This window comes from Diadema setosum, chromosome 2 (assembly GCF_964275005.1).
Source record: "Diadema setosum chromosome 2, eeDiaSeto1, whole genome shotgun sequence".
Lineage (NCBI taxonomy): Eukaryota > Metazoa > Echinodermata > Echinoidea > Diadematoida > Diadematidae > Diadema > Diadema setosum.
This window is the reverse complement of record NC_092686.1, coordinates 5,024,405-5,049,140: the sequence shown is the minus strand read 5'-3', so window position 1 is coordinate 5,049,140 and position 24,736 is coordinate 5,024,405. Positions and strand designations below refer to the sequence as shown.

The following is a 24,736-nucleotide window of genomic DNA, read 5'->3' as shown; positions in this document are numbered from 1 at the left end:
TAGTGGTGGATATACTGTTCCTATAGATTGCTATTTTCCTTCCAAGCAATTTACCAAGATTATGAATATGGTTATGGTTATGATTATGATTATTAATATGATGATGCTGATGATAATGATTACCATTGTATAGTATTTCCATTACTGTCATTACTATGACAAGGTATGATTTTTATATCCAGCAGTAATTTTGCTTGTAGACTTCTTTTGATATTTTTTTTTTTTTTTGGTATTTATTTCACATTCTACTTTTTGCCTTCTTTCTTGTAACTTGTTCACCAGGTGGTGAATCTGGCCAAAAACCTGATCTACTTTGGGTTCTACAGCTTCAGCGAGCTCCTGAGACTGACCAAGACCCTCTTGTCCATCCTGGACTGCACGCCAGCGTCCGGCCTGGCCCTCGGGAAGCTTGACCCCACCCGCGAGATAGGTGAGTCCGCATTCCGAGGTCCAGGGGTCTCGCCGTTTGCCATTTGTAAATGTGTGTTTGTGTGTGTGTCTGTGTGTGTGGGACTGTGACTGTATGTGAGTGTTTGTGTGTTGCCATTGCACTCTCAAAATGATGTTATCAATAATACAAAGTATTGAGGATGCACTATCACAATCCCAAGAAAGGGCGGCGTGAGGGGATGCATGAAAAAACATCATTTCAGGATGTACAGTCTGATCTCGGTTATGTGGCCATAATAATAAGGTCTTATTTGTCCAGGCCATCACTTTTTTTGATCTCTTTATAATCCAGACATTGACTGCCACATGGTTGTCTCTGTGTTTTGGGTGCAAGACTTTTTCGGAAGTGCAAAAGAATGATTCTCTTTCATATAGGAGAAAAAGAAATATCCAGGACATTAATGATGATCACTAAAGATACGATGTACATTTATACCAACCAAAGTATCGTTGCCAGAAGGAACAAAGGCCAAGAGAAAGGTGCATTTTCACCAATACCTTATTCCATTTTGTTCCCACATTATAAGCTTGCATAATATTGTGTATATCAGTATTACTAATAGTAAATTAACAGTGCCCTATGTAGAGTATAGGCCAACCCAGCTTGCTTAAAAGTATCATGCTCGAGTATTATCTCACTTTTAATATCTGGCCGTATCACTCATTCGGATGGGTGTTGGTCCCAACATGGCCAGAAAACCGAAGCTGGACTGTATAGAACATTTTAGGCTGGTGTATGCCTCCATAGTCCTGACTACTACCAGTTATGATTACCTGCCATCTACGATTAACTCATGCCCCCCCCCCCCTTCCCCTCTCTCTTTTCTTGATGAGTGAATAAAGCGGCTTGTAGTTTCCCTGCCAGTGAATTCTATTCTAACTATGTTTGTTTCATAGCGATCTGGCAGATAGCACAATTGTATGATTGTATAACCAGTGATTGTTGAAGGGACTTGATTATGTGTGCTGATTATGTTAAAAGGGAAACAACTACAAATGCATGGAAGGTATTGCATAAGTCATCATGTCAGCAAAATCTAAACAGATTCAAAATTCCTGTATGCCTTGATTTTGTATGGAGGTACTCACAGCTTTTGTAATGTATTAATTGATATACACTCAGCAAAACAAGAAAGTAAACGCTTTTTCAAGTTTAGACTTCCCATAGAGTATTTGGCTGAAAGCTAATGTATCATATACCATATTGCAGGTAATTTAATTGGCTATCAACCTGGTAGGTCAACAAAAAGAAAAACTTTACACATGATTCTTTTTCAGGGCACAAAAGTAAAATTGCAAAACTGAACAAGTTGCCATTCATGCGTATGTGCTCTTCCACAGAACAATGAGAACAAACAACAAATTTCACACAAAAAGAAACATAAATTAAGTTGCAAAAGTAAACCTTTGATCTCTATAATATCTTTAAAGCCCAAAAGATCAAAGAAGGCTGAAAATAGTGGAGAAAAATAAAGCATCTTATGTCAAATCTAAATGCAAATGAAATAAGAGAAGAAGTAATAATTAACAAAAATAGTAGAAATTTGAGGGGTTTTTTTTCAAATTAGGATATTGTAAAGGATGTTTGGTTCTGGAAATTGTCACATGGATTCTTAAATCACTAGATTAAAAGAAAAAAAAAATAAAGAAATTCTGCTCATTTAATCATCTTCATGCTTATTATTCCCTGTGACATTTGAAGATTGACTTGACAAAAAAATTCTCATTTTCCCCTTTAGTTTCCCACTTTCTTTTTCTTAGAGGATATAAAGAGATAAAGAGAACAAAAACTTATTTTTCCTATTTAATTCATGTCTCTCATTGTGTTAAACCCGTCTTTTGTTGTCAATACTATCGTGAAGGGCATTTGCAAATGAAAGAGAACATGTCAATTTTTGCAATTTTTAATTTTGTGCCTTTGAGGACCAAAACGAATGTGCTCACTCATGCGTAAAGTTTTCTTTTTTTATTATTCTTAATAGCCAATTAAATTACCTTTAATTTGGTATATAAGACATTGATTTTCATAAAAATCTTCTATGAAAAATATGACCTCGAAAAAGTGTTTACTTTCTTTTTTTGCTGAGTGTAATAGCCAGTATCTATATTTTCTGAAGGAGATGTAGATGTAGAATCCATGAAGTATTGTCCATCATACATTTTATGTGTGCATAATGTTCCAGTGTAGCTTGACTTATGATTTTCAGTTAGGCAGATTTCCAAGCTATGGTCATCTATCCCCAAAGCATCCTAGATTTTTGTGTGAGACAAAGCAAGTGTAATACAGTACATCATCAGCCAGTTTGACCTATAATTTACAACCACAAAACTCATCTCTCTCTATCTCCTTTATATGTATGCTTCTTTTAAGTAGCCACTCAGTAAACTCAGTCCAAAATTACTCACAAATATTCTTGTTGCAGCAAGCACAGTTCCTTATAAGAAATTGCTTTTCTGTTCTTTCTTTGATTTGTCAGCTAAGTACTTGTTTTATTCTGTTTGAAATACAGGTGTTGTTTATCTTCTCCAAAAAGAAAAACTGTTTATTTCACAAATATATGCTCTCAAAGTGTCCAATGTGCTACCCCTGCCAATTATAGAATCTTCCAAAGTTACCTCATTCTAACGTCAAATGTACACCTATTGTACTCATTCTGTAAATTGTCAAAGATTCGTAACTCCACATTGTATTTGTTAATGTTCAGTAATGTTATATTTTTGTATGCTTTTAAGTTGATATTAATACTTAAATGTAATTCTATGTAAATAACTACCTTTTTGTAAAATGCTTTGATACTTATTGTGAATAACCCTATCATTATTGGATTACTATTACTGATGATGCAATATAAAAACTACTTCAGATGTGGTGAATTGAAAAAAAAAAAAAAAGAAAAGCAAAGAGAAGAAACGTAGATACAGTGTACTCCTGATATACATTGTATACAAAACACAGTTATGATGAAATTCTCGTCAAAAGGAAGTAGAAATTCGGGTCCCAAAATTATAATCTGAACTTTTTACTGTTCAGCTATAACAAATCTCAATATCATGAAAGAAAACTGTCAGTCCCAAGAACTTAAGTTTTATGGCTATGTACTTTAAACGAACAATCTATTTCACATATTGAAATAGAAAAAAAAAATGAAATGAAGTGCTGACATGAATTTGAATTTGGGAGTATAGTTAACAATAAAATCATTTCTTATCCCAGCGAGTTATTCTGCTATCCAAATTTCATCACACTTGCCAAGGCGACCTGGATTATTATTGAATAGACAATGACATATATGAGGAGGGTATTACTTTTTTGATACAAATATCACCAACTGTCCTTGCTCTTTCTTTTTTTGTTGGTTTTTTTTTATTAATTTGGTCTGTCTTTTAATAATAAGTTTATTACTTACATATAGGGTCTTACACTTGAAAAGAAGAACAAAAATTGATAAGTTTGTAAAATGATGAATTTGTTTTCTGTGTTTTATAAACCACCCCCTGGCACACATTATATTTTAGATATACGTGTACATGTATGTTTTTCATGCATTGAATATGTTGTCAGTTTTTGTTGTACAATACTTATAAACTCATCATGCACTGGTATTGATGAGTTTAAAGCTATCAGTGTTCATCTTCAGTAATAATATTTAACTTTTCTGTTTGTCATTTGTGCAAATGTAGTTATTTAGAAATTATGTATTTGTTCATCAACAATTTAGTGTAGCTCACATGTTATGTACATTGTAAAAAACTGTAGGTACCATGTATATGTTTGTAATGATGTCTTTATACGAATGTAGCTAGAAATGTAGTGTCAAGTATATGGGCTTTGTTCAGACGTATTCTCGGTCAAGTTCATCTCAACTTACATGTTGGCTATTTCTCTCTGTTCTATTATGCATATTACCCATAATGCTTTGCCTAATCGCTTGACTCAGAGCCGCCTAAGGAAGGTATGGATAAGTGTGGAAAATACCTGTTTGTTTGTGTGTGTTTTTTTGTGTTTTTTTTTTTGCGAGCATTCAATGCTCAATCACATAAAATGCCTCCTTGCCATAGAATTCCTTGATCCTATAGACAACTGCATGAAAAATGAGTCCATTGTTTTCCCTCCCACCCACCCAAGGGGGAAACTTTTTTTTTTTAAAAAAATCAGAAAACAGGAACACTGACAGATTGATGAGGAAAATGCTCGCATGGATTTCCATAGACAGTGTGCATGTCATATTAAACCATGCCATCTCATGTTTCATTCTGTACAAAGTGTGCGTCTGTGTAGTTTTACGAGCCAGTGCGGTTCCTTGTAGATTGAAGAGGAAAATAGAATTGCTGTATCATGCTTACCAGCTTTTTCTTCCCAGTTCTCTTTATGTGTTGTCTGCCATGCTGTGTAAAATGCTTTTTTTTTAATTGCAAATTTTGCAAGGTTGCCTGTTTCTTTTCATTTGACGTTTTCGTTACTGCAGTATTTTACGTTTTCTTGATGCTGTTATATATTTCATGGTTCATAAAAAGGCAGCCTAAAATGACTTATGTGCTGCAACGTTTCATTATGATGGAATACTGTTATTGATGTATACAGTCCTTGATATACGTTCTGACTGTATCATGTAACATTACATGATGATATTTTGAAATGAGCTACTTTATAAACTCTCTTAAGCTTTTATAGTACAGGTTTCTTTTTCAAGTCAGTGCTATTAATATAATATGGACTGGCCTTGAGGGGGATACGGCATTTATTGCCTAAACTAAACATCGAAGACGAGGGCAATACAATTCTAGTGAGGGCAATTAATGTTGTATCCCCCGAAAGTAGACAGTCCATATTATCATTATTACCCATTTTAGGCATCTTGAGCAGTAAAATAAATAATTACAATGTTTTTACGTGTTAACCTATGGGAATCTGTCCTCCGTCGCGAGACTCGGGTGTGCGGCACGCATAGGATATAGGAACAGCCAGCTTACACATAACAGTGATCGTCCTTTAGTTTTACGTGTTAATCCTTCGTCGCAAAACCTCTCTGTGAGAACTGCCATGAACAGTAAATTTTCCTCACTGGGAGCTCAAGTGCCCGGATGCTATATTCCCCTCGTTTTTAACACGCAAATCCCGTAGGCATTTGCCAAAGCAGGGAATATGGAAAATTTGCTCCTCTTCTCCCTGATGGCGCGTAATCCCACGCGTAGTACGAGGGAAATACAATTTTGCAGAACCACAGCTCAGATACCTGATACGGGTAATAATAGCTACTAATACAAAATGTATCTACTATTTTATCATATATTTAGGGAGTCTAATTTTTTTGTGCGAATTGGGAGCTCCCGACAATTTTGCGAGTGGTGAAATTCACGATTGTGGAGTACAATAATGAATAGAGCTACAAATTTGTAGATGTGCTAGTCATGTCCACATTGCATTCATGTCGGGATCAGAGTTGATATTTTTGTGTTGTTAAATTCCCGAATAGCACCCCACATGCAAAATTCACAAAAATTAAACTTTACCAAATATATGCTGGCAAGCGATGACACACATTCGCCAAAGCTTTAACCCTAATCAGGCTGGGGGGGCGGAATCCGCCCCCCCCCTTGACGTTTCGCGCAATATCTTCGCAGCGCGATAAGCTCCCGCTGCGATGTTTCATGACTTTTTTCTTTCAAGTATCGCGCAACTTTTGAGACCAAAATTGTTGCGCCCGCGCGTACCGTTTTGACGCGACGCCCATTCGAAAAAAATTTGTCAACCCCAAAATTGCTCCAAAACGTGATTTTGTGTACAAATCCAATGCAAATTGTGTTTTTTCAATTAATTCACATAAAAATTCATATCTTGACTTAGAATGGACGAAATTAATTTATTTTAGCATAATAAAGCTTCGAAAAATGTCTGTGACAAATTTTGGCCAAAAAACAAACAAAAACAAAAGGTCGAAAAACAAAGAAATACATAAGAAATTAAAAAAACAATCAAATACATAAGAAATTAATTTAGATACAGATTTTTTTTTTGTCCTATGTCTCAGGAGAATGATACAAGAAACATTTTAAAAAAGAAATTAGAGCATTAATAAGTGATTTAGAGCCCAAAACTGATTTTATGCATAAATTACAATTATTAATTTATATAAAATATAAGAAAAATTTTTCGGAGAAAGCAATTATACATTTTGATAGTATACGTCGCGGGCGTGGCGTGTGCCGATTTTCGGCGCGATCACGCGTTCCATAGGCGAGATCTGAAGGGGGGGGCGGAATCCGCCCCCCCCCCCCCCCCAGATATAGCATAGCCAAAAAAGCCCAGCCTGATTAGGGTTAATAGCCTGTTGAGGAGGGACTGATTTTGCTACAGCGCGCATTTCCCATAGACACCTGCCCGAGTATATTCCTTTTTAACCATAGCAGGAATGGGGTGGGGTGGGGGGGGGGGTTGAGCGAGTTTTTCTTATCATGTTGTAGGCAAAAACCAAGCTTCATGTAAAGTTTACTATGATGGTAGCTTGAATATGAGATGGGAGTCACAGCACTTCTGCATGGCCAGGATGTGTGCTGCTGTTTTGATCTATGATGCCCTTTTAGCAAATACTCAAAGAAGGAGTCATAAACATTGATAGATTGTCACGAAAGAGTCATAATCTAGAAACTACATTGTACATGTACTGCATGGTACTCTATGAATCGCAGCAATGGCAGTTATGCTGTACATTCGCACACAAAATCACGATCTCACTGAAGCTTGCATGTGTACAACTGAATTCTCGGGGTACCGTAATACCATCTATCCTCATCTATTTCTAAAGCTTTTACAGACCTTGCTCAGTGTTAATATTAATTCTTTTATCTGTGAATCAGTGCTGCTAGTTGTACATTGTACCTGTATGTTGAGTAGTATACTCCTAGCAGTGATGTGTACCAATACATCTCATGTACACAGAGATGACAAGCATATTTCTAGAATACAGTAACTTGTCAAAAACAAAATTGAAGCAATATTTCTTTATTTATCAGCAACCATTACACATTGGCCTTCATGGAACTCATCCATCTAAGTTGCTAGCAATCCACCAAGAAGTGAACTGAGATTGTCAAGATACAAGCTCTCTAGTTTCTATTTCAAGTGAATTTTCCACAGAAATGGCAATGGGATCGAGGGAGGAAATTGTTCTCGCGAGCTTCCAGAGAGCTTTTCTACCAGCAGTAGTAGTTACAAGTGGCGGTATAGCTCTTCCCAACCTTACCCATCTCATATTACCATTATGAATTCCATCTGACAGACAAGGATGTTAGCCATTGTCAGAGTGTATGAGAAACTTGAGACCAAAGAGTGTTCTCTCATTTTCTCGGGAGTGGAAACAGCCGACCCATGTCATGAAAGCGTGCCATTCCATCTGAATAGGGTATAGTCACCATTACAGGAGCTTGTATGTGGAATTTAAGACCGAGGAGTGTTACCGGTACTCATTTTTCTCAGAAATGGATAAAGCCGACCCATGTCATACATGCATGCATTATATTCTGTCTGAAAAGGGTAGTAGCCCTTACGAGAATATGCATATGGAATTTGAGATGGCAGAATGAATGTCCTCAGCATTTCCTCAAGAAGTACGAAACATGATGTTGAAATTTCCACCATGTCTGAACATGTGCTTCATCTCCTTGAGAGCTCATGACATGAACATTTCATTTTTCCGGAAAATGTCACATCCTGATCATGTCTTCTTTCTTACTACGTTTTTGACCACAAGTTCCATTGCTACCAGCTTCATTGAGTCCATGTTTTTCCCTCAACTTCCATGCAACAAATTGGGAAAAGGGGAATGTCAACTTGCCCAATATTTTGCACAGTATCCTGATTACACATATGCAGTGGTAGTGTGCAATGCAAGCTCTATGTCTAAAGTATTCACCGGGAGTGTCACTCTCCTGACACAATGCTTGATATTTGTAGGCCTACTGATCAGTTGGTTTTATACTAAATTTCTTTCTGTAAATTTTGAATGAATGATATAAACTTTGCAAGTTTGACACATAAAGAGGCAAACACATCTAGCAGAAGATGGCAAACCTGAGACAGTAGTGTAAACATTTTATTGCAATACTTCATATAGTAATATCATGCTTTTTGATTGTATTTTCTGCCCATGTGTGTGGTATCTATATTTGTGTATGTATGTACGTTTGTACACATGATTCTGTCTGTTTGACTGTCTTTCTGTCTGTTTGCCTGTCTGTCTGTGTATATGCTGCGGTACCAGGGAAGGGAGGGGTGTTGCGGTCGATCCACGGCGTCGGGGCGGTGATGACAAACATGGTGCTGGGGAGCGGCCTGCCATCCCCGGGACTGGCCAGTCCCGGCAGCCCCTCCCCGTCCAGCAAGAGCCCACGGCTGGACCCCGCCAACAAGGAGGATGAACGTGTGATGGAGACCAAGCTCAAGATCATCCAGATCCTGCAAGTATGTGCAGAACTTTGTTTGGTTGTCGATCAGAAATGGCTAGAATTTATCATACAGGCCGTGATGAAGGGAAGAATCTTTTTTCATACAGGTTTACGTGTATATCTTCATTTTGCTATAACACATGTACAATGTATCATTCATTTCCCTTTCCTTTATCTTTGTGAGAAAGGGATATACATGTACTTGTAGCAAGCCCGAGCTGTAAAGAGTTGCATTGTATGACATATTGACAGATGGAGAAAGGGATAAACTTTTACTATTATTATACAATGAACCATTACTTGATTTGTACATCTACAAGGCATGTTATGTGATGATGATATGTACACGTACATGTACATCTTATTTTTGCTCTATCAAACCTTTTACTACATATTCATTGTAAAGGAACAGAAAAGTGAATAACAGCAATATTTAGAATAAATTTTTCACCATGCAGGCATTAAACAAGTCAGGTAGTTGTGGATGTCAAGTGACGTCTGTAACGTGCTGTTCATTTTTGCAGTTCATCTTGAACGTGCGTCTGGATTACCGCATCTCCTGCCTACTCTCCATCTTCAAACGGGACTTTGATGAAACTAAAGACTCAAATGAGCAACAACAACAGCAGCAGCAGCAAGAGCAGGGCCAGCAGAGCGAGGGTCCCAACCAGAACGGCTCGGTGGAGAACCCCCCACCTCCGGCCCCACCTCCCCTCATCGGCAACAACAGCAACACCAACACCACCACGCCGGGGTCAACAACGGGAGGCGGCGGGACCAGCCCGGACGGCTCGGGCATCAACCTGGAGGCCATTGGGGACCAGGCGGAAGGCATCTTCGAGGGGCAGATGGACGGAGCCGACCTGGATCTGGACGGTCAGGGCGGGAGGACTTTCCTTCGAGTGCTCCTGCACCTGACCATGCACGACTACCCACCCCTGGTGTCCGGAGCACTCCAACTCCTCTTTAGACACTTCAGCCAGAGACAGGAAGTTCTCCAGGCATTCAAACAGGTGAGAAAGGGATTTCCCCCCCCCCCCCCCTCCCCAAAAAAAAAAAAAAAAATGAAGAACAAGAAAAAATGGAAGAGGAAAAAAGAGTAACTATAAGAAGATGAGAAGAAATGATGGCAGAAAGGAGGAAGGAGGACAGAGAGGAGAAGAACAGGGAAAGGGATGAAGGGAGGATGGAAGAGGAGAGGAGAAATGAAAGAAGAGGAAGAGGTGAGAGAAGGGGAGGAGATGAGAGAGAAGAATAGGAGGGAATGGGGAAAGGGATGGAGGATGAAGGAGGAGAGAAAGAAGGAATGTTGGAAGCATGAGTGAGATGAGAGAATGAAGGAAAGGAAGGAAATGGAGATGAAAGAGGACAGGAAAGAAAGGAATGGAGGAGAGAAGAGGAGATGAAAATTGATTGAAATGGAGGAGGAAATGAGAGAGGAGTATAGGAGAGGAGCGGAATAGGCATGGAGGATGGAGGAGGAGAGGAACAAGTTAAGGATGGAGGAGATGAAGGAAGGAAAGGGAGGAGGAGGAGATGAGAAATGAGAGGAAATGAAAGAGGACAGGAAGAAGTAAAGGAAGGAGGAGATGAGAGAGGAGCGGAAGATTGAATGAGATGGAGGAGGAGGAAAGCATGGAGCAGATGAGAGGAAAAAGGAAAGGGATGCAAGAGGAGATGAGAGAGGAGGAGGGGACAAGAAGAAGAAAGAAAAAGATGGAGAAAGAAGGAGGAGAAGGAGGAAAGCATTGAAGAGGAGATGAGAAATGAGGAGATGATAAATGAGAGGAAGAGGGAAAAGGATGGAGGAGGAGAGGAGAAGAAGATTGAATGTAATGGAGGACAAGATGAGAGAGGAGGAGAAGAGAGGAAGAAGGGAAGGGATGGAGGAGGAGATGGGAGAGGAGGATGAGAATGTGGAGGGGGTGGGGGATGAAGAGGGAGTTGGGAGGATGAGGAGTCTCTTCATACTGACTTCTTGTGGTAGTTATGACTGGAGGGGTTTTTCATAACATTCAAGTATGCAATATTCAGAGATGCTCATGTTGATCGTAGAATTATCAAAGATAAGAGAAACTATAATTTGCAAATGGTAACACAAAAATTGAAACAGATTTTGTTGAAAGCTTTTCTGATATCTAAATTGTCTTTGCATGTTAATGATACCTGATTTTAAAGTGTTCAATTACAAGTGTTTAAACTTCATCTTCCCTTTTTTTTTTTTCTTTTTAATCTTACTCCTGTCTCCATTGAGTAGGTGCAATTACTGGTAACCAAGAGTGATAGAGAGAACTACAAACAGATCAAGGCAGACCTTGATGAACTGAGGCTCCTCGTTGAGAAATCAGAGCTCTGGGTCTACAAGAGCAAGCTGGACAGGAGCAGAAAGAAGAAGGACGATGACGATGATGACAAACCCAAAAAGAAATCCAAAGCGGCCAAGATGGTAAGTCTGCAAAACTGAAACAACATTGTTTCGTCGTCGCTAGATCTTATTGAATTTGGCAGAGGCATCTTCTTCAAAGCACTCCTCCATTGCTGTGGAGGAATGTTCTACACTTTTCTTGGTATCTCAGCAAGCGCCGGATGTTTGCAAATATGGCAAATTTCTGAAAATATTAGGTTTCACCAAGGTTCTTGAAAAGTTGCAATCAAATTTGTAAACAGTTTTTGTTGCTGCAAAGAAATTTTGAACATATGCAAAATTTCTGGACCTCAGCCAAAGGGACTTTTTGCTTCATGCTTCTGTCTTTGTTTTTGTTTTTTCCCCTCTCAAAAAATGTTTCAATATCCAGTTATCAAATTTGGCATGTATGCATTTACAAGGCCATGACTTTCTTTTTTGTCTTTTGATACTCTGTATTTGATGGGACTGTTTTGATGTGTTATATCATGATTTTATTGAATCTCATTTTTTTTTTTTTTTTTTTTTGCAGTACACTCTCCTTTTAAGCTAATGTTCACAGGTAATTTTTCCTTTAGGCAGATTGACAGACAAAGCTAAGCCTACATTAATTTTTGACTTTTATGAAGGGTTTTATGCTTGCAATAGTAGTAGCTAAAACAACATGAATAGCTTACAGTGATTTGGAATAGTGGTAACTACATGTACTGTAGCAACAACTTTGAATCAACCAGTCGGATGTAGGATCTATTAATTTTGGTGTGCACATCCAGTAAATTGTAATTATTGTCAGTCTCGTTACAGTAGGGGCTCAGAAATTCCTAAAATGTTATCTAAAAGTAAGACTTGTTAAAGGAATGCAAACTATTCTATAATTTATTCTAAATATTTTCTATTCTAAATATGTACATGTATTTTTTAGATGAATAGAATGATTGTGAGTGACTGTGCATCAGAGTACTGTTTCTATTAAAGAATGTGTTACTCTAATTTTGTATCAAATATCAAATAAAAAACAACAACAAAAGAGAGAGGATGTCTACGATGATTACGATGTGGTGAGTTTGATAACACGCTTCCTTCGCATGTTGCGCAGTGCAACTTTAATCCTGTAAAATCTAGTCACATGGTGTGTGTGGTAAAGCTTCCGTGTTGTCCTGGTGAAGTTAAAGAAAAAAAGGTGATATGACCGGTCCTCCAGAAGCATGCTTGTTCACTTGCATGACTGCCCAAGTAGAGATTAAAACACCAAATTACAAAATGACAATATCGACAAAACAAGTAGAAAAGACAACTGACTTGGTATTCTTCAAAGAGGACAACACTTTACTGATGAAATGTAGCTGATGCAGTCTTTCTTGTAAAGTAAAACTCAGACATTTTAGAAATATACTGTACATGTACGTGAACTGCTTTGAAGACATTGTTTGTGGGTACGGGTTACATTCAGTTCAGCAATATTACATGTAAGGGTGAGATGTCATCAAGTTTTGCCAATGTATATGTAATGCACGTTGTACTTGATTTAATTAGATACACCTGTAATAGAATGTGTAACAGGAAAATGATGTGTAATTCTCATAGATTTGATAACCACTTATGATTATCAACTATTAAGCACTTGTAGTGCACCATATTCTGTGTTGTATACAGGATGTGAAGATGGAGTGTCCTGATAAAATACAGTGTCATGATGATGCTTTTTTTTTAAATTAAGAAATTCTCCTAATTGAACATGAGGCAGATAGGGTATAAAAGCACTCCTGTTTCTTTGTTATGTATATTCTTAATGCTCAAACAGTATAGATGGATAGATGGTCAAAGAAAACTTGCTTCAGTACACATGCAGTATGCACTGACAGACATGTCTCAGGCGCGGTGGAGCACCCCAATTATCTCGCAGAAATCCTTCGGCAGCCGAGCCTCATTTGCATAAAGTAAACAACATGTACTCGCGTAGTTGAGAAAAAGTAAACAACTTCTCAAGCTAATAACAATTTCAGGAAACCTATTTTCGGATTAAAATTGAGTTAGTTTGAATTTGAAAACATGTCCGAATATGCACATATAACATATTAAAGGATTTGACAATGATAAAATGTGAAATTTTAGCGAAAACCTGGCGAGCAAAATTACCAAAAATATGCCTCGAAAATCATCCTAAAATTCACGAAGTGTGATTGCGGAACAAAAGCGCCATTCAAACAAAGTACACCAAAATTTATTTATCTGCTTGCATTTTAAATTTCATACCATAATATTCCCGGCCATGGTTGTGTCGGAAAAAAACAGAAGGTGATGTCAAAAATGACACGAACGCAAAGCGTACAGGTCGGTCCCATGTATAATTAATCGCGTCACTGTGGCGTTGCATGTCACAGCACACACAACGCATTGCTGCATGCAGCGTGCGCGGCAGCAGCTCAGCAATCACCGCCGTGCGACACTCAGCAAAATTGACTGCGTCACATGCAAACCAACAATGAGCACGAAATCCTGAATCTCACGTACCACGCATGCCCAATATTACGGGAAAAGAAATGACGTTATTTTCAATTGTTTCGCGGACTACAATTTTCTATTCCAAACCCTGTAGAAACAAGTTGATTTCTCAAAAAGTACAGGTGGTACAAAGCGAAAACTTTCACCATTATATGGATTGAGGCCTGATGAACTTATGTTGCCAGTTTCGGACACATTGGAGCCCGGCCATAGTCCAGTCGGAAAAAAACAGAGAGCATGTTTTGCGAGAGGTGATTTTCAAAATGCTTTAATATCTTAAGCTCTAGTGCAGCAAATTTCATAATTTTTTCATCAAAAGGAAGGTTTTTAAAAACTTAGATAGTGTGGGAAGTTTGAGTTTACTAGCGGCACGCATAGCGGCACAAGGAGAAGGTAAAGATTTGACTTTTTCATGCACACAGTTTCGGGCAGCCGTGGATGCCCGTTGGAAATTCAAATAGAACGGGGCGATAATGAGATGCAAATTGGGGTGCTCCACCGCGCCTGGTCTTGTATAAAGTAAACATTGAATCTGGCTCACTCAATGGCTAATTAGCAAACATTTTACTGTAATCATCTCTTTTTAGATTTTCATGCTGAGTGGCTCAAAAAACACATGTGTGATTCTTAATTTTGTTTAGTGCAACTTCTTGCAGTATGTTTTTATCCATTTCACAAAGAAAAAAAAAAATCAGAATTTGATTTGACATCTCAATGCATTAAACTTGAAATACAGAATGCACTGGTACACAAATGATCCATTCTAGTGTATGACCTGCACGGAGAGCCACTAGTATACACACATGTCCTCAAATGAGTACCAGGACACATACACACACTCGCACACACACATGCACTACTACAACTGCAGTAGTATCTAGCAGCTGATGAAACTCACTCTTCAACCTGGTCAAATTGTGCTAAGAAAATCTGAAGACATTTTTTGCAGGTTTAAGAATTTGTGCTTCCCAGCACAACATTCGTGATAATAGATTTATTAGAAATACATGTAGTTCTGCATTTACAGTAGAATGTGAGTCGTGCCTAGTTATTGGATAGATGGTCAAAAATGACATTGCAGTTACAATGTAAATTTGGCTGGTCAGAGACTTTAACTCTCTTAGTCCCATCAGCAACTTATTCATGTACAGTGTTGATAGCATTTTTAAACTGTGGTCATAAGAGAGTTATGAAGCATGTATGATTAGCACCAATGTGCAGCCAGTGCAGTCACTCTCTTGCTTTGTAACAAAGAACACACGGCTGCTTTGTGACGATGCATGCCTGGTGGCCAATGCATGGCAGCCTCACTAGTGTGGACACATGCTTTCTGTATGCTCTCTATAGCAAGTGTCTAGGAAGGGCCTCAAAGTCAGATGAGCTGGCCCACACGAGTTCCTACATGTATCATAAGGAAGGAACAACTGTGGGACCACTATTGCCATGAATTTGCTCCAAACTGATATTTTATTGTTATCATTATTATTATTATTATTATTATTATCATTATTATTATTATTATTATTATTATTATTATTACTGTTATTATTATTATTATTATTATTATTATTATTATTATTATTATTATTATTATTATTATTATTATTATTATTATTATTATTATTATTATTATCATTATCATCATCATCATCATCATCATCATCATCATCATCATTACAATAATGATAATTATTATTATTATTATTATTGCTATTATTTATTACAGCAAGGACCTCTACATGAAAACAGTCATACATGGAACAGACAGTTGTTTTTTTTTATGTTGTTGTTTTTTTTTTGAAGGGGGGGCATCATCAAGTCATGAATATGAGTAGAAGTCCTCATTGAAAGATGTCTCTGAAATCACATGTGTTCATCTCTTTCAGGTCCATTTTTTTTTACACCCCTCTATTCAACTGGAAGGTTGCAATATCCACCAATATCATCCTCCCTGATCCAGTACAAATACCAAACGATTAAAAAAAAAAATGATAGAACCATACATTATGATATAAATTCATCTGCTTTTCATAGCCTCTGAAATATTTTGCAAGAACTTGATTTTAATTTTGTTAAAGACTAAGGAAAGTAAGTGTAATAACTACTTTGTGTGTATAATTAATACTGGTATGCCTGTTGCTGTGACTTTTTCCTGCTTTTTAAAGGTTTAATGCACTCAAGTGGAATAGACATCAACCTAGTCTCAACATTGCTAGAATGCAATTTACAAATGTAAAATATCTGAAAAACTTACAATGTAGTTTAATACCCATGCTAGTATTCTTGGTTGTGTGTGGGTATTGTTATATAATTTTTAGTCTCATCCATTGTTTCTGCAACTTTGTACATCATTTTTTCGCTATTTTGACCTGTCAGTATATTTATTTTTTCCCCATGTTTCTCCAGATGACCCAGTCAACCAGTGCTGGCGAAGGGTCATCCATTGACCTTGACCTTGGACCGTCCGTTGACCCCACAAGTGCCAAAAACTACAAGACCATCCAGCAGGTATGTGAGCTGTGACATTGATCAAGAGTGCAGGATATTCTGATGCGTCCCTTTGTGAGAAATATCAGAAGAGGATTATACAACATAGATAGAGGGCAAAAGTTTGGCTCACATGACACTGCCCTATAACTTCAGATTAGTTAAAGGGATCGTGTAGTTTTGGTTGAGACCTAACTTCAGGTTTCTAACATTTTTGGGTGAGATAATGAGAAACCACTTATGAAAAATGAAAGAGCATGTAATTCCAAGAGGAATTCAATGTTTATTCGATGAAAATTGATTTTGAAATGGCCAAGGTACGCAAAACAGAAATGCTAATAAAAAGGTGGGACTCTCCTTTAATTACAATCGCTTTATTTTACTCTGTTTTTGGATATCTCAGCCATTCCAAAACCAATTTTCATCAAGTAAACTTTGAATTCATCTTAGAATGCATGCTCTGTAGTATTGCATAAGTGGTTTCTTGGTATCTCACAAAAAGTAAAAAGCCTAATCCTCGCCTTTCCAAAGTCCTTTACAAAAAAAAACCCAAAACAAAACAACAAAACAAAAAAGATTGTGTGGTTATACTGCTTGGGCTTAGTCTGGGTGTAAATATGATAAAATGATGACAAATGTACAACATGTGGTTATGTGATGCATCACATTCAAATGGTATGCAAATTGGAACATCTTTCTTGCAAGCTGACACAAAGAATGCCAACTGTTATTTTTTTTTTTTAATTTTGAAATTGTGCCCCTATTGTGAGCAGCCATTCATGTCGTATCAAAATGGTGATGAAATAGCCAGATCTCATGCCTCTCGCCTCCCCCTCTCTGTTCTTCCGCCTTACTTGCCATGCAGATTCTGTGTAGGCTGAGCAGGCTGTGCATCACCGACAGTGGCGGGATTCGGAAGAACCGAAAGCACGAGCAGCGACTGCTGAGAAACATGGGGGCGCACGCCGTGGTCCTGGAGCTGCTTCAGATACCGTATGACAAGGTGGGGGAGTCTTACCCAGACCTCTGTCACTGACCCTTCAGAAGTCAGCAAAATATTTCCACTTTATCTTCTCCTATCTTCCTTTCTGGCATATATCTCTCTTCAATCTTTCCAGACTGTAGTTGATGATGAACACGGGAGTATGTTGAAATAATCCTGAATGTGATGTGAATTGACACTGACAGTGTTCTGCACATTGAAATTCTCTTCATCAGCGATACAAAGTTGTGTGACACCTCACTGCAAATACCTCAGTAACATTCATGTCTGTCACTAGTGGAACTTTCCCAGCATACATGTACAGTATGTGGGTGACATTTGTTAATACTTACTTTCCCTGACTGCCAGAACTTGATGGTGCGATAGCTTTTTATTTATTTTTTTCTCACCTCGCATTATATGTCAAGAAGCAGGTGGACAAAACTAGACGTATTACAGTAAGTGTCATACAAAATCATGAACTTGTGTAATGTTTTGGTACAAGGACATTTGAAAAGAGTGCTTCTGAATTTCTGGCTATTAAGCTGTGTAAGCTGGTAATGCAGACTATAATTCAAACAGCATGTTTGTAAGTGTCATGTAGACTGACAATGGACAATCAAAACTAAAGAAGGAAGGAGTTTTCAGATTTTGTTGTGATTATTTTGCATGCTTTTGAGATTGTCAAAAGGAGAGAGAAAAAGTCATATTCTAATGTGTGATATTTCGTGTGGAGATTTATTCTCTTGGGGGGAATCTTCTACACGTAGATGAAATCTGTATTTCTGTAAGGGAAAGCAATGGTTCTCTTGAGATTTGGTTTGCACGGGGAAAAAGTGGTCGCTGGGATATGTTTTGGTAGCCTAGTTTTAGAGGTGATGTTGACATGTTTGTTGGTAAGATCTGGTAATGGAGCAGAATGGGCCTAGTGGACGGTGCACATTTGTAGTTTTTGAAATTGTTTGTGCATCATATTGCGTATTGGCCATTTTATGCTGGTACATGTGCCAAAGGCTGAGAACAACTCTATTTTTGAGTATTGAAGAAAAACAAAAAGAAAGATCTGACTTGAACATTCTGTTTCTTTTAAAATTTCGTAAAAATTGTAATACTTATAGTGCCATTACCATACTTGATACCTATTACCAATAAATGTAGATATGTGAATTTATTTCAAATATGTGAGTGCTTGCCACAATGTATACATGTGTGCTTGCAATACTTTCATTGGTAGTAATACATTAACCAGTTATCTACTTGTGAGCATCCACTTGGTAGCTGATACAATACCATCAAATTCCCAAATTCCCTTTTGAAGAAACAAAAAATAAAACTTTTGCACACACACAAAAAAACAAAACAAAAACGAAACAGACCAGCAAGTACATTATAGCGATAGCTGAGACTTGTGCAATTTCTTTGTGACATTTAGCTATCTCTGTCTTTCATTCTTTTTTCCCCTCATTTTTACACATGGCTCAGGTTGCTGACACCAGGATGAATGAGCTGATGCGATTGGCCCACGAGTTTCTCCAGAACTTTTGCTGGGGGAATCCGTCCAATCAGCTGCTGCTTCACAAACACATCGACCTCTTCCTGAACCCTGGGGTAATACAAAGCTTGAATGCACTGCCGTGATACAGAATATAACAGATATTGACATTTTCCTATGTGTTTTAACTCTTTATGTGCCACGTTCGCACAAGTCCGTTAAGTCGACGGCGTGCCAACTTTGCATATTCTGCTCAAACGCACGGATCCACCCAATCAATCGATAACTTGCCAAATGCCACGGTACAATGAAAGCGTTTCTTGCGCTTCCATTCCTCTCATATATAGCTTGCACTTTATGAGGTGATTGACTATCAAGAGGTCTTCTCTACTGGATTTGAGAGTAAATTTTAAGTTTCTGTCACTGTTTTGTGTGCAAAAGTCATGCCTTTATCCCAGTAATGTAACTACTGGTCATGTGAAAGAAAAAAAAAAACAGATTTGTCATACAATAATACATCAAAACAAAGCTTGCCATGTTCTCTACAACTTTACTCACTATTTGTCCAGCTTAACGGAAATCTATAGAAATTACATAGACTGTAAAAAAGAATGTTTTCTCAAAGCATGACCACGTTGATGTCTCAGAATAATGTGGCACACAGGGGGCTTCTACCATGGCACATGAAGAGTTAAAATGGATGGTGACCTTACTGTTGTAGAGAATGGCTTTATGGAGATGGAATATGTTCAAGCATGTTTTTGTGGAAAATCACGACTTTGAAATTTTTCGTGTTGTCACATGATGATTAAGCTCAATGGCAGCATGATTTTTTTTTCATCTTCATCAAAAATAAAAGAGTCAAGAACTTTATTGGGCTAGAGATATTCAGTCAGGTTTTTTGTGTGAAGATAAAAGTACTTCTCTTTGAATGAATCTGATTACCTGGCAGCGTTTGACAGTAGAACTACTTTTTGATTAATATTTCTAGGAAAGAACACTTTCGCCATGATAGAGCAGATCACATGCCAGTGCAGCAGCATTACTTTGTCTATGCCTTTTTTCATTGTAGCTGTTCGTCCGTTATAAAGGGCAAAGTAGTCTTGTTAGTGGAAGACAGAATACAAATTATTATACAAGTGAACGTGATCTACACGTAGATTATAAAACATTCTCTCCTTCCGTTTTTTTTTATTTTTCGTTTTGTTTCGTTTTGTTTTACCAAAGCTGCTGGAGGCAGAGACTATGCAGCACATCTACATGGACAATGTACAGCTGTGCAGCGAGGTGTCTGAGAAGGTTGTCCAGAGCTTTGTACACCACATCGCCACCCAGGGTCGGCACGTCCAGTACCTCAAGTTCCTGCAGACCATCGTCAAGGCCGACGGCCAGTACATCCGCAAGACGCAGGACATGGTCATGTCTGAGGTGAGTTAGGATTTGGTCCCAATTGTTTTGTTGTCAGTACAAATAAAACAGGAACCATTTGAAATTCCAGAGGGTCAAAGCTCGAAGATGTCTGAGCAGTAAAGTAAAAGCATGTTGTAAGCAATAATTAATAACCATTTTTCATCCACAGCTAGTGAGAGCCAGGGAGGATATTTCTTGTTCTGCAGTGACAAAGCCTCATTCACACTTTTGAATCGTTGATAACTCAACTGTTTGGAATTTCAGAGGTCAAAATTAATCACCGTATTTCATCTGCAACTTATGAGAGCTGGGAAGAATATCCTACCATTCTGCAATGACGATGCCTCCTACCTACCTTTGAATGGTTGATAATTCCTTGGTCCAAAATTTCAGAGGGTCAAATAGGTCAGAGCAGTCAAGAGAAAAGCAAGAAATCAATCTCCATATTTTATCCACCCCTGATGAGAGCCGGGGAGGAAATCTGACTGATCTATATAATTACAGGCCCTCCTTCCTACTTTTGAATTGTTGATAATTCTGTCGTTTAAACTTTCAGAGGGTCAAAAGTCAAAGAGGTCATAGTAGCAAAGTGAAAAACAATCTGAGAGCAACATCTATTCTTTGTATCTCATTCACAGCTGGTGAGTGCTGGGGAGGACGTCCTCCTCTTCTACAATGACAAGGCCTCCTTCCACTCCTTCATCAAGATGATGCGGTCGGAGCGGGAGCGCATCGATGACTCCAGCTCCTCCCAGTACCACATCCACCTGGTGCAGCTCCTGGCCTGCTGCACGGAGGGCAAGAACGTCTACACCGAGATCAAGTGCCACTCGCTGCTGCCGCTGGACGACATCGTGCGGGTCGTCACCCACATCGACTGCGTGCCAGAGGTAATCAGTCGTCAATGGTCCTTCTGAATCTGCACACTGAAACACTCCCAAACTAACGAAACACAGTCACGTGAAGTTGTGATACAACTTTGTACTGTGATAAATTCAAAGGCATAATGTTTTTCATTTAAATGTGAAGTGCACACTCAGGTAGAGGCCATTGTACCCAAGAGGAACAGGCACTGTAGACTCTTTCATCAAAAGCTAACCCTTACATAAACCTGTGTAGTTGTCTTCATTGATTTCAAGCATACAAGGAGTGTTTACCACATTTTCAAGTCACAAAAAGTCCAGATGAAACTTTTTCTCTTGGAATCATATTTCCACACAGGTAAAGAATGCCTACATCAACTTCCTGAACCACTGCTATGTGGACACTGAGGTTGAGATGAAGGAAATCTACACCAGCAATCACATGTGGACCCTCTTTGAGAATTTTCTGGTGGACATGGCCCTGGTAAGAATCTAAGAGTTGATACACCATGGGTGTGGCAGTGGATGTGGCATGTGTATGTTTGAGAAATTGGGAGGTAGTGGTAGTTGAGGGTGTGATGATGATTGTGATGGTGATGGTAATGGTGGTGATGATGATGGTGATGGTAATGATGGTAATGATGTTGATGATGTCGGTGATGATGATGATGATGGGGGTGATGATAAAGTTGATGAAGATGATGATCTCTCCCATCATTTCTCTATGAAATTGACAGTTTGGAGCACTTCAAAACTTCATTTAAGACTCACATTTTTCACCTGACATTCAATTACTAACTCTTTTGGAGGAGTCTGCACCTTTGAAAGTTTTTTGAACAAATGTATGGCCCCATAAAAATGCTGTGAATCATCATTATCATCGTCATCATAAAAATGATGATGATGAAGAAGAAGATTAATGATGATGATTAAAGCGATGATGATGTTGAAGTTCTTATGATGATGCTAGAGATGATAATGGTGATTAAGATGATGATGATGATAGTGATAAAGATGATAATGATGGTGAAGATGATGATGATGAAGATGATGATAAAGGTGATGATGATAAATGTAATGGTCATGACAAAGATGATGGTTCAAGATGTTGATAATGATGTCGATGGTGATCATGATGACGATGAAGATGATAGTGATCCTTACTTCTGTTACTGAGACTGTTGGTAATAGTAGCAATGATGATAATGGTGATGATGATGATAAATGTTCTTATATTTGCAAATATCAGAGGCAAAATTACTCTTTAGAAGAAGAAAACTAATGACTCAATAATATTTCTGTGCATTTGTTTGTATTTGTCAGGTTTGCAATGCAACGACAGACAGGAAGCACGCTGACATCATGTTAGAGAAATATGTGACCGAGACCATCATGAACATCATCACCACCTTCTTCAGTTCACCTTTTGCCGATCAGAGCACGGCTGTACAGGTGAGGACGCTCAGCTTTAACCTGTCATGTTCAGTGATTACAGTACATCTAAAACAATCAACTGGGTCTAAGTGAATAACAAAGAGATCAAAACAGCAAGAAGTCATTGCTTGGGATGTAACAGTGATTGTTTCACGATATCTTCTTTGCCAGATGTAGCCCCAAAAAATGTAAAGGGGACAAATGGACTTTGCATCATGCTGAAGAGATTAATAAACTTATGCAAATTTAGACTCCTCTGATGCCCTAGGCTATCTTGAGGCATTGTGCCACCATTTCATGATAAAGCCCACAGTCTGAATGATTAGTTTTTGTTGTTGTTGTTTTTTTTTTTTTCACCGTAAAAGGTTGGTGACAATTCATCAAACTTTAGTTAGGTAAGTACATTTCTTTTTTAGGGGTTGCAAATTTGTTAATGTGGATATTAAAAAAACACAGCTCTAGTCATACGTGTATACACATTATGTACATGAAAGCATGCATTTTATTATTATTGGCTTTTTTTTTTTCAAATCTGGTAAGTGAAGACTTAGCTCATCAAAAATAACTCTTCTGTATAATTGTAAACAAGTATCTTGTCTTTTACCCTTTTTGTTCTTCTTCCTCTTTCCTCAGTCCCACCAACCAATGTTTGTGCGGTTGCTCCAGGGAGCCTTCCGCGTCTCTCTGTGCTCGTGGTTATCAGGGCAACAGAAGTACCATGTTGAAAACTGCATCAAGACGCTGACTGACATAGGTGTGCATACATATCAATATATTTATGATAAGTGTGAAAGAATGCATTTACTAGTTTTGTCTTTAGAAAGTTGTGCATACCATAGGTTAGGGTCAGTTTGATACCCTCTCTTCCTCATGCTCAGTTTCAGTCAAAAAATAAAACTCCTCTATTGAGTTCAATGTACAGTACATGGAGTAGCAAGTATACACCCATTACACTGTACGTCCATACACAGTAAAATGTAATTGTGAATGCTAATTGATCATATCAGACTTCAAGCAATAAGGTATGAAGGTTTGTTTGGCTGTTATTTATCTTTCTGTAACCTTCGTATTCACTTTCAATTTGATACATTTGAATGGGAAGCAAAACTCTGGGATGTTTTTGCTTCCCTATTTTGCTACTCTTAACTGAAATTGGGTCTACCAAAACAAGATTATTGCCAAACTTGTCAAATGATGAATATCGTTCCAGCTCGCTGTCTTTGTCTGTCTGTTGTCTTTGTCACTCTCTTTCTATCCTTCTTTGCCTCTATTTTTTTATTCCTTTTTGCTCCTTCACCCCGCCAGCCAAGAACCGTGGCATCGCCATCCCGGTGGACCTGGACAGCCAGGTGAACACCATGTTCTCCCGCTCCCAGACCCTCATGAAGCACACCAGGCACTGGTTGAGTCAGGGCCGGCTGCGGCGAGACTCCATGATGGCCATCTCACGGGACTACAGGACCATCATCGAGGGCCTCCAGGTACCCCAGTTTTGGGAGGGGAAGAATGGAGGGGTTGCCATGGGAACAATCAGACGTCAATGTTGTGCATGTGTTTTAATGGGAGCGACTCTCAGTAGCAAAGCACTTGATGCAGCTTCAGAGCAATTGATAAATACACAGTAGTGACATTGCATATCAACAATAATTGAACTTGTAGTTACACTAGATCATCCAGTGGTAATGCATTTCAGCAGGTTTTGATTTGAAAGATGTACGTTGTATGGGATTTTCCTGACCCGATAAATTAAAGTGTGAGATAGCACTTGTTGAGATAGCACTTGTGTGGAAGGTCTTCAATCTTGGCCAGCGAGTTACATTATGTCATTACACACACATGCATACAAAAAGAATATGTAAATATGATTCTGTAGTGTGCATGTATCACACCTTTCCTGGGTATCATGGTCATAAAGAAAGAAGGAAATGTAGAAAAGAAATCTGTACCCCAGGTTTATAGTTGTTGGAATTGAGGTGGATGCCAATATTTCCTACATACCAGTACTCTTTTCAGAGATATGTGCACGTGGGAGGAGAGTTTAGCAATTTAATCCAGATATTGTGTCATCAAACCTATGATTTTTTACATTCTTTCTTTCTTTTGTTTAACTTCTCCCATATCTCGTTCTTGTATTTGGTCTACATCTTATTTTCCATCTGTCTTTTCATCCTTTTTTATGCCCTTACCCTCTTCTCTCAATCCCTCCTATTCTCTCTTCTGTCTGCTCTCTATCCTTCCTTTAACTTCCCATCTTTCTCTCTGTCTTTTCT

At 38.3% G+C, this 24,736-nt stretch overlaps 1 protein-coding gene across 1 annotated transcript in view; it reads left to right on the top strand.

Moving 5' to 3' along the window:
* The window catches only part of LOC140237831 (inositol 1,4,5-trisphosphate receptor-like), a 170,799-nt gene that overhangs the window by 105,993 nt on the left and 40,070 nt on the right, over window positions 1-24,736 (top strand). The window contains exons 20-32 of the mRNA XM_072317764.1: window positions 283-430; window positions 8,709-8,908; window positions 9,417-9,905; window positions 11,150-11,338; window positions 16,205-16,306; window positions 17,151-17,288; window positions 18,750-18,875; window positions 19,987-20,187; window positions 20,808-21,059; window positions 21,391-21,516; window positions 22,356-22,484; window positions 23,100-23,220; window positions 23,772-23,947. Coding sequence (XP_072173865.1) covers window positions 283-430; window positions 8,709-8,908; window positions 9,417-9,905; window positions 11,150-11,338; window positions 16,205-16,306; window positions 17,151-17,288; window positions 18,750-18,875; window positions 19,987-20,187; window positions 20,808-21,059; window positions 21,391-21,516; window positions 22,356-22,484; window positions 23,100-23,220; window positions 23,772-23,947 — 2,397 coding nt within the window. The remainder of the gene's footprint in view (window positions 1-282; window positions 431-8,708; window positions 8,909-9,416; window positions 9,906-11,149; window positions 11,339-16,204; window positions 16,307-17,150; window positions 17,289-18,749; window positions 18,876-19,986; window positions 20,188-20,807; window positions 21,060-21,390; window positions 21,517-22,355; window positions 22,485-23,099; window positions 23,221-23,771; window positions 23,948-24,736) is intronic.